This window comes from Magallana gigas, chromosome 8, assembly GCF_963853765.1.
Source record: "Magallana gigas chromosome 8, xbMagGiga1.1, whole genome shotgun sequence".
Classification (NCBI taxonomy): Eukaryota; Metazoa; Mollusca; class Bivalvia; order Ostreida; family Ostreidae; genus Magallana; species Magallana gigas.
This window is the reverse complement of record NC_088860.1, coordinates 27083279-27100425: the sequence shown is the minus strand read 5'-3', so window position 1 is coordinate 27100425 and position 17147 is coordinate 27083279. Positions and strand designations below refer to the sequence as shown.

Below are 17147 nucleotides of genomic sequence, written 5' to 3'. Positions count from 1 at the left end.
GTTTTATGCCTGCAAATGTTCTCCTTTTTATCATTTGAATAAGAAATATTAATATAAACATAAAAGAAAAATTATGAATTAAAATTACATGTGTTAACAATGCATGTATAAAAATGATCATAAAACATTAGAATTTATTTTACCAAACCTTTTGCGAAAAATAAAGATGTATGCAAATTAAGTTTGGTTGATATGTTGGTTGAATACGGGATATGGTGTAGAGAGTGAATGTGTCTTATGTTTCCTCAGGACGAGATAGATCACAGTCATTCCATGACGTACCAGGTATTCCCCACCCTCAGTGATTGGATCTCCACGTTCCTCAAATACAACGGGGACATGACGGCCTCTAACATTGGGAACAACATGCTGGTGGAACAGGTAAGATGCACTCGGTCATCTCCTCTCTTCAATGTACATCATTGCTGTGCGACAGTCCTTGATCAGTAGCGTAGGAAGCAAATTGAAAGTGGGGGGGGGGGGGGGGGCAAGATTTGTCAAAAATCTTGACAAGGAAATAGGGAAAAAGAGGGTTTTTGGTTATGGTAATGTATAACTTTGCAAAAAAAAGTGGGGGGGGGGGGGGGGCTAAGCCCTTCTGGTTCCGATACCTGTGTTGATGGCCTCGTTAGCCATTAATGCTGTATCATTGAGTCCATCTTTGTTCATATAAACTGTATTCAATAAAATTTCAAAATACTAGCTTCATAGGCTTTGTTTAGGCAAAAAAAAAAGGCTTGTTGTTGGATTGAATAATGAGATATCTGTTTAATAATTTTACTGTTAAATTGAGGTAATCTACAAACTAATATTGTGAAGGATTGAAGTTGAAATGTTAGGTAACACTTGAAGGCGGTAGGATTTGTTGACCATAGAGTTACTACATTTGATTAATTGTAGGTCCTTCGTTTGGTTGAATACCTTGTCTCCTTTGGGTTTTACTACAAACCTGAGGACATCAAGAAGTTGATGGAGCCACTAATGTCTCTGATTGATGGCAGAAATGACAAACCTTATCCTAATGTCACAGGTAAGTTGTCGTCAAATACCATCCTAATGTCACAGATTGTGCATGATTATCTCAATGTGACAGGTAATGTGTGATTACCTTTATGTCACAGGTAATGCTTGATTACCTTAGTGTCACAGGTAATGCGTGATTATCTTAATGTCACAGGTAATTCGTGATTACCTTAATGTCACAGGTAATGTGTGATTATCTTAAAGACCGAGATAATATGCACCACCTGCATAGGACAATGTGCTGTATAGTGAAATATCTGCCCAAAATTTTAACCAGTTTTTAAATAGTATCATATAAAAATCAAATCTTCATAAATCATTGTACAGAGGATGCCTATCACTTTAATCTTGATTTTAGTCATCATTGCTCATTCGTTGTTTATCTATGACGTCACCAAGATGACCTAATTCCTGCAAATTTGCAAACAAATTAAAGTATTCTCATTTTTGCTTTATATTTTGCATTCGGAAGTATAGAGCGCAGGTCTGCTCAAGCACGATTTTAACATGCTTTTCTTCAGATAATTATACACATTATACTAAAAAATGGTACTTGAGCAAGCCTGCGCTCAAAGTTTCCAAGTCGAAAAACCATCGGAAAACACTTACATTTAGCTACAAAACATCAATTTATCAAAATAAGACAATCTTCATGACGTCATTTCTACATTATGAAGTCACTATGGTGATAACCTTTTACACCCTTATTTTAAATGTGATTTTAACTATCTACCACCTTATTTTTAAAGCTCTTTATAAAACTTAATTTTTGGGGGCAAAAAATGCGTAATACATGTACTGCACATAGTCCTTTACCTGGTCAGTGTTTCCCTGTCAACTAAATTAAGGCCCCAGAATTGATGTCACAAAATGATTGACATTCGTTTACTCGACCTGTGGCATAAATTATCAGCACTATAATCAAAAGAAAAATTAAAAGATATAAATTAAAAATTTTCTTGTTCTTTGTTCATTTACCACACCAAATGCGCTGATCACCGATAGTCTGTCAAAATCACGAAGATGTTTGTGAATAATTGAGAATAAATAGTTAAATTAAATCAAATATTGCGTCCATAATTTATATCATTAGTAATAACATTTCCTTGAGAAATTTCATGAGCCGAAACCAGAAGAGAACAAGGAACAGGCATCTCTGGTACATGTACATACAGATATGTGATGCTTCAATATAAGCACGTTTTACAGTACTTGACTTCACAATTATTTACAAAGCACACTCGTGAGTTTAGATACAACAGCATATAGTGTTTCCTTAGTGCAGCTCACTCTTGATTGTCCTTCTGTTTTAACAAGAAAAGTGTTTCCGAGTCCATCTTCACCATCAAGATTCTCGATCGCCTTAAGATGTCCAAGAGTCAGCCCAGATCTGGCTATTTTTCCTGCCATACACTATGAAAGAACATCATTCTGCACAAGGAATTATAGTTTTTAGCTTTTTCGCCATTGTACATGTTGTAGATGAGTTGGTGCATTACTGCATTGAGAGGAATTTAGGTAAAGGAAAGAGTATCTATGTATGATAACAATGCATGCTGCACAAGCTTCCCTAGGGCCTTCACATCGTGTACCACATTATGGGCACTGTATGTTTTGTTAAAAAGAGATCGGAAAAGACTCTCCTGCTTGTATGAATCTTAATTTTTAAAATATTTTTTAAACATTGCTAGACTGTCTACACAACCAGCCACAACACTGGCAAACTCAGTATCTTTCTGTATGTTTTTGAATGTCGAAACAAGAACAGGAAAATCAAAATGCCGGCTATTGGGAGCAATTAAACACACATTTTTGAATTTTGTCAAATATCTGATAAATATGTCTGCAGCAAAATGAATACTGTCCAGCTCCACTGATTTTCCTGCAGAAGACATGCCACTAGAATTTGCAACAATACCAGTTACTAGTCGTGCATTCTTAGTCTGAGGCATCTTGGGTCGAACATAGGTATTGAATATTGACTCATTTTTCAGCTCGACAGCAGCAATTTGCACAATATGGGGCATCTGCCTTCCTCATACTGTAATACATTATTAGCAATAAAGATATCTAATAGTATAATACTGGGTAATTTAAACATTTTAAAAATAAAAACATGAAAAAAGATAACTCAGAAAACTCATCAAGGTCAGCTGTTTCAAGTTCAAACATAACCAACGTTATAGGCTCTTCTGTTGATGTTAGTTGAGTCACTGGTTTGAAGCAACCAGAAACAACTGGATCTGGTAATTTTTCAATGTCTGGATGTTCATTGTGACCAATACCTGTTAAGAGAAGTATACAGTATGTGTATCAGTAAATATACATGAAAAAGCATGATGACAGTAAAGTATTTGTTCATTTCTGTAGTGTACATAGAATATATTGGTCTAGACTTACCAGACTGATAAGAATCTCCCTCCAGTGCTTCCTGAGCTCCCTGAGTTACAGTTCATTCTAGTTTCAGAACAAGACGTCTTAGCTTTGTTGAAGGGAACTGGATTTTTTCCTGCGTCTCATTGTGTCTATTCATCTTTTTCCTGGCATGTTCTTCTGTAAACTTCCCAGGAGAAACTCCAGTCTCTTTGTGGGCCTGATATAAATAATTTCTATCAATTGTGCACAATGGATTGTTTTGAGGGAAAAAAGGCATTTTGATATATTTATTATCCCCTCCTGCAACTTGTTGCGAAGGGGATATAGCATCGCTGCTGTCCATGTGTATATATGTATGTGTGTCCATTTCAGCCTTTTTAGCAAGATTCAAAGAAAACCCTCGCTTGCATGTTTATCAAACTTCGTACACTTCATAAGCATGTTAAAAGGACAAACCTTATTTATTTTCAAGGAATTCTGTTATGTATTTTTAAAAATATCGTTAAAATTACAACACTAAGAAATTTTATGTACGATTGCAAGTTACTGAAAGTAAACATTTCAAATCAGAAACTTGATATTTTGTTGGATGTAGACCCTATAAAGGTAAGAAGCAAACATTTTTGAGAAATGGGGTGTTGTAAGGATGTCCAAAGTGAAAAACTGAAGCAAGCAGGGGATTAAGTTCACCCTAAATTAATCAAAACAAGCAGCTGTCTGAGCCGAATTTCAGGCTATATTTAAAGAATTACTTAGAGAAGAACAGGTTCATTATTCAGAAGAGACTTTGATGAATATCGTCAACATGATTAACCGAGAATTCATTTCATGTAAATTGCTGAAGATACGTTACTCTTTTTTAAATATTGGGGTTAAAATTGCCACATGGTAACTCAAATTTTCTCGTAGAGCAGACTATAAATCGCCAGATCTTAGCTATGCTATCCCACTGTCACTGGTATGGTTTTGGGGAAAAATAATTGTGTGATTTTCTATTGCTCTCTCATCACTGTGATAATTGTTTCTCAGGGAAAGATGCTGATGACATTCTGCGGGTGTTCCGGACCAAGGAGAGGTTTGAGAGGAGCACGGAAACCACAGCAGTAGTCGGGGCCAAGTGTCAGTAAGTGTCACAACACACTCCTCCTTCTATTTCCTGTGTGACATGATATTACAAGAAATGGTAAAAAATGTGCATAATCTGAAAATATTGAAGTCCTAATTTCTTGCAGAGCCTTGGAAGTACTCAATCTGTTTTTCAACTACATTTTCAACTTGAGATTAGAGGTATGAACTCTCATTTTATTTTTTTCAAAATTTTTGTTTTCAATTTTCAAGTGATTTTCAAATTGACTCAGAATGTTAAAGATATATGTGCCCTTTATACTAAAAAGAATCAAACTTAGTTCTCTAATAATTAGCATCATCTTCAGGCAATAAGAAAAAATTCAACTCCTAGAAACATTTTGAATCAATATAGCTTTTAAAATGAATTTTAGCAATTTAGAATAAGTAGTTATTTATATAGCTATTGCATTAATTAGTTGTATTTATAATACTTTAATTGATATTTTGTTTCAGATGTTAAATGTTTGACTTTAGTCTGTTCTCAGATTACTGTCCTCATTTGTGGTTACTAAGAGTGACTTTTCATGCATCACTACTTTGTAAGAAGTTAATACGATGTTTCTTTATCTCCTGGACAGAAATTCATGAACATGTTCAAAGTGACTCACACCCATGCCAACACCCCCCAGATGCCTCCCCCGGAGCTGGGGCCCCTACTGTACGAGGCATTCGATCTCTCTGTACATCAAGGGTAGGTAACTTGTGTACAAGTTGTGATAAAGATATAGATCATGTACTCTCAATAGTTATTATACTAGGTGTATAATAGGTATTTATAGCTTCATCAAATTCTTTTGTAGATGATTTAATTTAGACAAATTAATTTTTTGTTTAAATAAATTAGAATTTTGATTTAGGCTCTTCATTGGGCGTTAGGGAATTAGGTGTTTCTGATCATCATTGGATTTTCCTCCATAATGATGTTTTATGTTAATATCAATTATTGATCACACAAGAACAGACTTTACATTACATGTTTTTTGTATATGTTATGGCACTATAAGCATATATGTATATATACTGTGGTTTCATTAATATACATTAGCATCAAAGTTCATGGATTTCAATTTATAATATATATGAATTTCTGTACAAAGGATTTATCAATACACTTTAATGTAATGATTCTTATCTCATTAAATGAACATCTTATTTTGTTGGTAGAATCAGTGAAATCCACATATATTATTGATATTCAATGAAAAGTGATGATGAAAGTGAAACCACAGAAACTGAACTTTATAAAATATCTTTTTGAATTTCTGTCATATTCCATATTTGAGGTTATTATGACAGTCTGTTGGTTAGGCTCTGTTTCATTTTATAGAGTTCTGGTTTTGATTGCATTACATTTTGGGAATTCATTGCAAAAATCTGAATCGCTAACAGCTTTTTAATGAATGGCCATACTGGGCCACACTTTCAGAAGCAATGTGCCTCATGTGAATTTGGTGTGGATTTTCTATCTTGAAATTCTCGCAGAAAGAGCACACACATGAAATATTCAATATGAAATATTCAAGAAATTTCTATGTTGACTCAAGTCATATGATAAAGTTATAATAATTAACCATAAACTGAACACATATTAATAATACATAGGAAACATTGAGTTAGAGGTGGATACTATACCTCATGAATTTAATGTTAAATGTTAGATTTTATAATGAATTTCATGTATGTGTATCACATTCATGTGAAGCACATGTTTCTGAATATTTCTCTTATTCAATTATTGGCTGACTTTGAGAATGGCATTTTGAAAAAAAGCCTCCTGCTTGTGAACTTATTTTATAAATTGAAAATAAATTCATGTGTCAAATTCTTGATAAGTATTTAAAGTACACTGTGTCAATTATTCTTTCAAAAAATAAGCACACATGCATGAGGTTTGAAGTACTAAAAAAAAAATTTGTTATTGACGGGTACATTCCTCTATTTTTTCCCTCTTGCTTCAAAAATCAAAGAAAATGGAACAGAACAGTCATGATTAAGAGTCATTCATAGTTTATTTTTATTTAAAAAAAAAAAAAAAAGTATTTTTATTCCGTATGTAATGTCATATTTATTAGAGTTTTGTTTATTCTCTTTTCCTTATATAAATGTAACATTTTCCAATGACGATTTCTTAAACAGGCAGCAAACGTATGTATGCCAGTTGACAATCTGTTTATGAGTTATTTTGTTTAATATCCTATTTAATGAACCCTGGAATAGTGATTAATTTCCATTGGGGAAGAGGTCAAAAGTTCAATGTCATTAACTATTGGTTTGAAGGATTCTTGGAAAAAATTTGAAAAAGTAAAATCAATTTAATATTGAATTTCTTAAAGTCCACTCAAAATTGAGTGCAGCCTTCTGTATCACTTTTTAGCATAGTAATTAATTAATTAATTTAATAATGATGAACAAGCTTAATTATATGTTAAGTTTTCTTTGCATACTGGTATTAGGGTGTCAGATTTAGCAGGCATGAATTCATGCAAAAAGTGAAAAAAAATACTCCGATAAGAAATGCCACTGTTAAAATAACTGCATTTTCATTTACTGTTCAGTAGATGTCAGCATTGATTATAATCAAATGAGTTTTATAATGTCAATGAATTTCGGATAAAAAATAATTTGCATATTTTGACCCCATCCAAGATCAATTGATACTTTGGAGTAAAGATTTGACATTGATCTTTTGATGAAGTTCCTTTTATTTGAGACAATTGAGGCACTCCACTGGTTTAATTGAATATTAATTATTTTTTCACTAATTTCTACTGACTTGTATACAATTAACTCTGTTAGAAATCAGGTAGTTCACCAACCTTCATATATTTCATCAGTGTTTTTTTTCATTTGCATTTGAAATCAAATTTGTTCATCAAACTAACATTTTTTTTTCAGCAAATCAAAATCTTGCTGTCATCTATATCCTTATAATATAACTACTAACATATTGGCCATTTTTTTTTTTTGTATTTTGCTAATGTAGAGTGCAGGACTTGTAAGTTTTTCAGTTTATTTCTGAGAGAAAATCCAATCCAGTAGCAGCTATTTCCCAATCCCTCCCTATAAACCCCGCTCACCGCTACACGTTCATGCAGACACTGTACTATATATTACTGGATTTTTGTGTGGGATGCTCTCTTCTTAACTTAATTGTACATCTATCATATCTTCATTTAATAAACTAAATTAAGGCAAAAATCTCTGCTGTGAAAAAAATGTTAATATTCATAATTGCCAATGTCCTTGAAGTCTGTAATTAGTCAGAAAACAGAAAAAATACAGACTGAAACAAAAGATAATATTTTATTTTACAAAATAAATATAACCTTTATCAGAAAGAAAAATTTTCACCCACAGAAAAAACCATTATAGTGATATATAGTTTCATGCAAAAATTTTGCAGATGTGATTGACCCTTGACCTTTACCCTTCTGTCCTACATTTTGCCATCATAGAGAGCTTTGTGTGTCATGTCAGTACATATGTACCTAACCTGTAAATGTATCGGTATATCTATTTGAGTTTACTAGATTAAAACAATGAATGCCAGAATTTTTATCGCAATTAATTTTCTGATACAATAAATTAGATCTGATTATATCAATTCATGCTCACTGAATATTAACGTTAAACTGTTGGGTTAAAAAAATATATTCTTATTATTAAAATAAGGAGCTTGCATGATATAAGAATATTAATAAAATATGATTGTCAGTAATGAAGGAAAAAAACTTTTTTTTTTGTATGTGGATACATGTTTAACGCCTTGATGTAGAAATCAACAGAACATTAAAATACAAAATTCAAGGAGTTCCTAATTTCTAAAGGCATTTTTTTCTGTAAAGAAAAATAATAACTTTTAAGATAGCAAGCATTCTCTTATGCGTCTGTGATAAATTGGGATTTTGTGAGCTAATTTGGATGTTTTTTGACATCAGAGCCTACTGGACAGGGTAAGACAGTCCTGGTTGATGAGAAACCTGCAATCATTTTCATTTAAATAGTGCTTTCTCACCAGTTGCATGCTTCAATATTTTTTTTTTTTTAATTTCTTTCATTTTCAAGGTAATCAACACTTTAAATGTGTAGAGAACCTTGTTTCTTAAGACAAACAGCAGCATGTGTGTATCTTTATGGGGGTTTCACAGCAAATATCTACATTTCATGACATTTACCGGTACATGTATTTTATATATACGTAACAATATGAACACATCTTTCTTACAGGTGCATGCATGTAACTATAAGGATTAATTTCAGAAGTAGCATTAGGAGTAAATTTTCTAAATTTCTTTTTAAAAGTTTATTCAGAACACATATCAACAAATTTAAAATGTTCATTGAGTTTGAGTTCATTTCTTAGTTTATTGTTTAATTTCCAGTCACCTAAGATTCAAAATTTATTTTAAATATTTTAGTTAAATTGATTTATTTTAACATATAATTAACCTTCACTTTCAAAGTAATTTCTTTTAGATGTGAATTTCCACATATTATTTTTTAATTTTAATGAGAGTTGAATCTTGCTTTAATTATTTTTAGTCTTTTGTTGAATTTATGAGTTTTGGAATTTATATCTTTTCAAGATATTATTTCAATGAAATATTAATAGATCATCTCCTTGTCTTATTTTTGAAAGGGTGTCAAAGACCGCATTGAGGAAATTGAAAGAAATTTTTGACCACACCAACTATTTGAAAACCTACGATTTGGTTGATGTATTGAAGGTAAGACTTGGCTACTCGGCTTAAATTAAGGAGAGATAACTCTGACAAAGAGACAGTAATTAATTTCAATTAGTATGAATTTGTAAGCAAGTTCAATTGTAAGGGCTAGAAAAGTTTCTGTTTTGTTTTTATTTCAAAAAACATTTCATGCGAGCCAAATTTTGGCATCTGTTTTACAGGACCTGTCGTCCTACCACTACGACAACATGATTAGAATGTCGATGCATCTACTGAACCGCTATTACTCCGCCCACAATGAATTGTTCGGCAATGCAGTGCAGGCTCAGGTCTGTTGTTCATTCCTGTGTTCTTTTCAGTTGATATAGTTAAATTATTAATCTTTAGTTAGTAATTACAAGACAGAAGAATTGACTTTCTTCTGGTTAGAACAACAACCGAATCAAAATAACTATGAAATCACAATAATTTAGCAAACCTCAGTGCTGCCATATTTCATTTGAAAATAAAAACTTTTATGGGGGGGGGGGAGATTTTTGTGAAATTTGTGACTCTCGTTTAAACAATATGTGGGTCTGTTAATCACAGGTTCTGATCACTGACAAATCAGTGGAAGCCTTCAACAATCTAGAAAAGATTCTACCCCACCTGCGTCGCTTGGCCTCGTCCAAACTGAGCAACCAGCAAGGGGAGGAACTGGTGTCGCTGCTAGATCAGCTTATTTTGTGAGTACTAGGACTGGACATGTTTGTACCAAATTCTGCAAGGACAGCTAGTGCATCTATATCACCAGAAAATCAGTTTTCCATACTCATCTAGCTTGACTTCCCCCCCCCCCCAATTTTTATTCCTTTTTATTTTATTCCACAAGCCAGTGATGTTGAAGTTCATGGTTTGCAATGACACTATTGCCTACTGTAAAATTCCTTATATTACGCGAGTACTTAATTCCGCGATCCCGCTGGTTTGTATCAAATCACGAGAATATGAAATCGCGAACGTTCAACTTTTTTCCTTATTTCTTATAGTTTTCAACTCTTAGAAAATAATGGTGAGATTTTAAAATCCGTGAAGGATGCTTCTCGCGATTTTACGTGGATATTAATTCCTCGCGTTTAATGAGGAATTTACAGTAATCGAGGCTTTCTTTAGTTTGTGTGAATTACAAAGCACATAAATACATAAAGTAGAATTTATTGGAAATTCCAAATGTCACAATAATTTTAACAATCGAAAAAAATATAATGTTAATTAAAGTTAATAAGTTAACTGTTTGCATGGTAAATTAAGTTGTGTAATTGAGTTAATAATATAAGTTTTATAATTATAGTAATTATATTTATTTATTGGAATATATATCCATTTTTGAAGAATGTGCCATTTGGACGGAGAGCCGGAAGAGGAACATGGGATGAACCAGAGTATTCTGTATAACCACGGTAACTGTCTGATACCCCACACGGAACAATTAAACAATAAAATGCTTTCTTTGGCGATTCAATCGGGATATGAAAGTCGCAACACTAAGAAAAGATTTGCAAAAATGTCAATTTTTTCTGCAATGATCGCTACCTTCATAACCCAAATGAATCATCAAAGAAAGCATTTTATTGTTTATATAAACACCTTTCTTTTAACTAATTAATAAATTGATTATGAAAAGTAAGTAAAATTCACTTAATTATTGTTAAAGTACATAAGTATGTTAGCTAAAAAAAACAGCCAAATCGTCTTCTATGAGACTTTAAGTCTGACATAATCATGATTATTTTGTGCCGTCTGTGATTTTCCTAAGGTGGCTGTAGGTTTCGACAAATTGATAAACGGGCATGTCAATTTCAGTCCTGTCAGTTTCAGCCGCTGTAGATTTCGACAAATCGATAAATGGGGCATTTTAGATTTCAGTCTGGCTGTTTCTTTAGAGCTATGAATTAACTATAAGTTTCCGTAAGAAATACGTGGTAGATGTAAATTTTATTGAATGAATGATGGGAAGGATCAAAGATAATTCAATCAAATTCAGAGATTTACATCTGGTTGTATCAATACAATTTACAGGTGTCATTGAAGACATGTTCACTATTCTACAGCAAGAGATTGATATCAAACTGCTGGTAAGTGAAGGGGAGAGAAAATTGTAGTGAAAGAAAAACTAGAAGATCTATTTTAAATGAGTTTATTTATGTTTTGTTGAGTTTTCAAGTCACATAAAAAGCAAATAAAATGTAAAGAAAGTAGCTTATCTTTGTTGGTTAGTATTTTAAATCTCAAATTCATGGACATGACTCGACATCTATTTTTTGCTTTTTAGTAAAACTCATAGTTTCAAGGATATGGAAATTCATGGATAAATCTCATTATATTTTAAGTACAATATATGTCATTGTCTTGGTACTTCATTAAACATTTGATTTTGTGGATCGAACAACAAAATCCATGAAAATTGGTGTTTAACGAAGATTGATGAAACCACAGTACCTTAAATAAAATTAACTTGATTGGTTTTCAAAATTTCAGGATCAATACACAGGGTTGAAAAAAGTGTTCCAGCGAACTTTTACCCTGCTAAAGTTGATGGCACGGAATAACAAGTTGGTTCAAGGTCGTTTGTTTGACCGTCTTGACCTGCTGTTGTCCACAGAGGGTGCAGGGGAGGAGCTGGCCGAGTGTATTACAGAGGTAAGGGGGGATCTGAGTGCTGACTGGGGGGGGGGGGATGTTAAATAACAGATAAGATCATATAAGATTAAATATTGTAGACATTACTTAAAGCATGTATAGTATGCACACAATATACCGGTAAATGCTTTAAAAATCTACATATTAGTAGATTTTCAAAGTTTGCGAGAAAATAATTCATATTGAACTACTGGTTTCTCATTCATGCACTTCAATGAAATGAATCTTGTGTTTGATTTCCAGGTATTTACTGGCAATTCTAACACCTGCATGAAAATCAGTGGTAACCAAGTGCAAAGAATAATGACTCTTGTGGCTAAGAACAAAGAAAAAGTGCCCCAGTTCTTGGACTTGTTAAACGCAGTGGTCAAAGTGGAAGAGTTGGACTTGCCGTTGAAGCGGAACCAGAGCTTTGTGATGCAGTACTTCATGCAGTTCCGATCGGACATCGCAAACGTGATAGACCAGGACGAGGCTGCCAGGTGAGTGCACAGGGGTCATTGAGGGTACTGGAAAGTGAGCAGCTTTAAGGTGTATTGTCTTAGTGTTGGAGTAAGGGATGGAGGAATGAAGTCAAACCAGTTCTGCTAATTTGGATCTTTTGGTGTTGCCTGACCTCATACCTGAAAACCCAGGTTCAGTCCCAGATGCCAGCAAGCTGCCCTCCATTTCCTGTTACAGATTTCATTTAAAATATTTGCAATAAAAGTTTTTATCAAAATTTCAACCCAAATTTTTTAATGTAAGAAGCATTGTGACAATGGGTATAAACATTGGTGTAAACATACTGCATATGATGTTCGAATTTTATGAATCACTCGATAAGATTTTATGTTTTTCCTTCCAGGGAGAAGATTTTGACAGAATCGGGAAACAAACAGCTTCATTATCTGATAGGAATGGTGGACATGTTAGCTACTTGTGCAGAGGTAGGAAATCAGTAGACAGGGCTGTCGAACTGTTGGTAGCTAGTACAGGGAAAAAATTTAGTTTCATACTCAATAAAATTAATACACAGTCAGTCAATTTTAGTTTAAAATTCTGTAGCTTTGAAATAATGGGATGAAAGGTTAAAATAATTGAAGTGTATATTGGCCAATTTGACGTTTTTTAAACAATGAAATAATAAATCTTTTGCATTATACATATTGCATGAAATATAATAGTCTCAATAGATGAGAGACAAAAGTGATTGATAGAAAATCCTTCTGCTTTCATTTGATAATTTGAAAAGTAATTTCCAACACACTGTTGATATTACAGTAACATTCCCTTCGTTGTAGGCCACAGCAGTCATAGTATGGTTTATTAGTACACATCTGTCGGTGTTATGGACTGCCAGTTGGCCTTTAATTTGTGTCCTTCAATCCTGTAATTGCATGGTTCAAGTTGGATTTTTTTTTATTTTTTTTGGTTTAAATGGCTCCATGGTCAACAAATATAATTTCATTGAATTAATGGTTCATGAATCAATTAAGAATTTTCCCTACAAATTATTTTGTTTTGAATTTATTGAACATTATAATCAGATTTATGAATGATGTCATATGACTATTACATGATCATGTTGTCACTTTATTTTTGACAGTGCGTAGTATTTATAAATTTTTTTTTTTTAGAAGGATTGGTTTTTATTTAAAACAGAAAATTTGCTTGAGATTTGGGGTGTCTAATATTCATTCTTTATTAGATATGATAGATTTTAATGTGAAGCATCTGTTGAAAATATGAAATGTTTTATTCAATAAATGTTATAGTGGTTGCATGTTAAAAGATTTATTAGGTATTATAATTATGTTCCCCTTTTGTTCAATATGTGTGAGTCAAGAAGTCTGAATTATGAAAAAAAAATGGTTTGCATTGCATTCTGTCTTAATTACCTGCTAGTGTATAACAGCATCAGTTCAAATCAGCATGCATTTAAAAAAAAAATATTTGCATGTGCATGGACAATAAAGACAAAAAGCCTGTGAGAATACGGGTGATTGATAGTGAATTATAATCAATTCCGATTGCCTATCCTTTAGATTTATGAACTTTGAAATAGATGTATGAAATATTTTAAAGAGAATTTGATGTTTCCAAATAAAACTGAGATTATCCAGTCACTCCTATTAAAACTGCCATTTATTTATGTATGAATCTATCCCTATGCTTAATCTTTCCTCTACTATGCTTGATACAATTAATAGCCTATTTTAAAACAGCTGGTCTTCTATTGCTGTAAATTTATGTATTTTTTGTGTTCCTTCTGCAAAGGGAGAGAACCGGCACATTGAGTCGATCTGTCAGACCATCTTCCGCATCCCTGAGCTCCTTCGTCTGCTGACCAATCCCCAAATCAGTAACAACTTCAAACAGCCAATCCTACGCTTTTTCTTGTGGGTCTACCTCAACACCGCCGGAGGGATGATAGAGAGTGGGGCAGGGGACATGCCTCATGACAAGTTAGTACATGTATCGCGACATGGTGATTACCATGTCAGAGAATATGATGAATTTCATCAAAATCATGTCACATGATGTGATAATTGGTCAAATTGATTAACATATATGGTAGAATCAATGGTAGGTGACTTGATGGTAGGTCACATGACATGATGGTAGGTCGCAATTAATTCTAAATTCCTGCTGACTTTTGACTGACCTTCACTGCAGGTCAATGTGGCAGTACCTAGCAGAGATCACAAAGACCTTGACAGAGGTCGCAGAGTACGGCCGGAGTGACCCAGTCTCCACCAAGCTCCTGCTCAAGAGACCCCCAGGCAAAAGGTATATTCACTATATTGTACTATATAGCTCATTGAGTGTGGCTATAGACTGTCCGTATACAATTCTTGTAGTCTTTTTATTTGATCAAAAATAGGCAGGTTCATTTTATAGTGCTAAAGTGTTTTAGAAGGGACAAGAAGCCAAGCAAGTTTAAGCAAGGCACAGTGGAAGGTGATCATGTAGCTTGAAGGATTTACCTTGATTTTGCTGGTCTAGGAGAATTGTGTTGAATCAGGAGAAAACTTTTATAGTTGTTTATTATGTTTTCTGAAGAAAAAAAAGTATTAGATTGTCTAGAATTTTCAGGGATAATTGCATTCCCAAATAGAAAATAATTTGAAGCAAATATGCCATATCTCTATGGATTTTTTTAGAATACAAGCACACAGAAATTTTCTTGAAAGAATTTATTTTCAGCTCTAAATGCAAAGTTAACCTAGAAAGAAAGAAACTTATAAGCTAGGACATATTGGTGAAATACTCGCATGCTCAAATTTATTAATTGATTTAACAATTAAATGATGTCAACTCACTCCAATAATTTGGTTTGAAAAATAATTTTGATAGAAGGCGTTTCTATATCATCACCATCAGGTAAGATTGCAAACAAAACCTGTCAAATGTCCGCACATACAGCAAACCTTGAAAAGAATTTCTAAAAGTTTTTGCTTCAGAACATTGATTTTTTTTCTATGGTCTTTTAGCTAGGTTTTATCATTACATTTCAGATCAATTATAGTTTAATTTGCATAGTTTTGCATGATCTTAAATGTCTGACAGGAATTCATACTTTAAAAAAACACATTTCAAGGACAATTTCCGTCTTTATTCCATCTTCCATCTTCATGGGTTTTTTTTTAATTGTTCCTTAAATGTTTTCATTTTTACAAGAGAAGTATGCAAATTGTTCATTTTGTACAATATTTTGTTGTGAGATATGTGATTGTAGTTTTGATGTCTTTGTTGTAATTATTTTGCTGAAATGTTTGTATGTGTTTGAATAATTGTTGTCTTTGATAGCAATCCTAGTTGAGTTCTCAAACTATTTTTTGATTTTATTTCAGTACATCGAGGTTTGTTAAAAATTTTCATTAATTATATCGTTCATGTATTATTTTCCAACTATAAAATCACAGGGTTTTTTTTGGTTATTTATAAATTCTGTGTTTAGGAAAATCAGTTAAGGGATAAATGCATGGTTTCTTTGAGTTTATGTGTTCAATATGACATATTTCTTTTAAATTGATTTGGCATTAATGAACAAGGACTGCTTCTTTATCCTTAGAATGTTTCCTTAGACTGCTTGATTTTGTGAAATAATTAATTAAAAAATCAGGTTTTGTGTTTGACAAGTCAAGCAGGAATTGAATATTCTCTATAACATCAAGTCTTGTGTATGGTAAACACTTTTTGAAAACCAAAATTTTTTCATAAGTTGGTTTGCAAAGTTTAAGAGTAAATTTTACCCATTTTTCACCATAAATGTAATTTTTCAAGTATCCTGTCTCGTGAGAGTGTTTGAGGCTTACACCTTTGTGAATTTGTCCCATTTGATATCTGACCAACACTTGTTTATGGTGAATGTTAGTCAAATATGTAGATGTGGATTTGTACAATGTCTACTGATGTTATTCCAAATAAGTGCTTGCAATACATAATCAACATAGTGCACATCTGTTACTTTAACATAAAAATTATCTTTTTTTGTCCTTTTTTAAATGCATATTACTCATACAAGATTAAAAGAATTTTTCAACCAACTTACGGGGATGCATATTATACACAAGGGCTTACTCTACACGAGACTTCATGGTATATTTTTATCCTATTGGTTTGAAAAAAAAAACATTGCTACACAAAAGTATTGAGCATGCATTTTATTGAAGAATTCATGAATCACTTGGACTCGACTCCTTTTCTATTAGAACTAAGCAAGAAAATCCTATTATTTTAACTCTGAATTTTAGTGAACAATTTGAATTGTATCAATGACAATTACAGTGATTACATGTAAAGTCAGGTCCAACTGTAGGATAAATTGTTGTGCTGCATTTCTCTTCAATGATTTTGCAATTTAAATCTGTTTCATCCAACGGCCCAGTTGGAGGGATGGGAAAATGGCTGGGGGTGTCAGGTTAAAAGGGTGATGGATGAGACAGGTTTGATGTATGTATAGGGATATTATATAGCAAAGCAAAAGTCACCAGGTTTTATTTCTGTTTCTAACATATTTGTCACCAGTTATCACTTCAGATTAACAAAGCAAATTCAGCACACTTGTACTTTGAACTTTAAAACTGAAATTGAAATTTTTATTGAAAAAAATTGAAAATTTTTTATATCATAAGAAATTCCATTTTTAAGAATGGAAGAGTAACCGCTTGGAATAAACATTTTGTCAAATGGATCCAGTTGAAACCTGTATTTAGCTGTGAATGTTCTCTTTTTTGCTGAATTAATCCACTGTAATTGTAGTTTAACCAT

The 17147-nt window shown here is 32.8% G+C and overlaps 1 protein-coding gene across 4 annotated transcripts in view; it reads left to right on the top strand.

Moving 5' to 3' along the window:
* The window catches only part of LOC105327506 (inositol 1,4,5-trisphosphate receptor type 3), a 97277-nt gene that overhangs the window by 48994 nt on the left and 31136 nt on the right, over positions 1-17147 (top strand). For all 4 annotated transcript variants that reach the window (XM_066067903.1, XM_066067906.1, XM_066067904.1 and 1 more), the window contains 19 exons: positions 250-381; positions 901-1030; positions 4429-4522; positions 4632-4686; positions 5106-5218; positions 7511-7522; positions 8466-8480; positions 9167-9254; positions 9434-9541; positions 9801-9937; positions 10584-10651; positions 11271-11326; positions 11730-11891; positions 12135-12373; positions 12739-12820; positions 13175-13189; positions 14151-14338; positions 14550-14663; positions 15231-15257. In XM_066067903.1, coding sequence (XP_065923975.1) covers positions 250-381; positions 901-1030; positions 4429-4522; positions 4632-4686; positions 5106-5218; positions 7511-7522; positions 8466-8480; positions 9167-9254; positions 9434-9541; positions 9801-9937; positions 10584-10651; positions 11271-11326; positions 11730-11891; positions 12135-12373; positions 12739-12820; positions 13175-13189; positions 14151-14338; positions 14550-14663; positions 15231-15257 — 1835 coding nt within the window. The remainder of the gene's footprint in view (positions 1-249; positions 382-900; positions 1031-4428; positions 4523-4631; positions 4687-5105; positions 5219-7510; positions 7523-8465; positions 8481-9166; positions 9255-9433; positions 9542-9800; positions 9938-10583; positions 10652-11270; positions 11327-11729; positions 11892-12134; positions 12374-12738; positions 12821-13174; positions 13190-14150; positions 14339-14549; positions 14664-15230; positions 15258-17147) is intronic.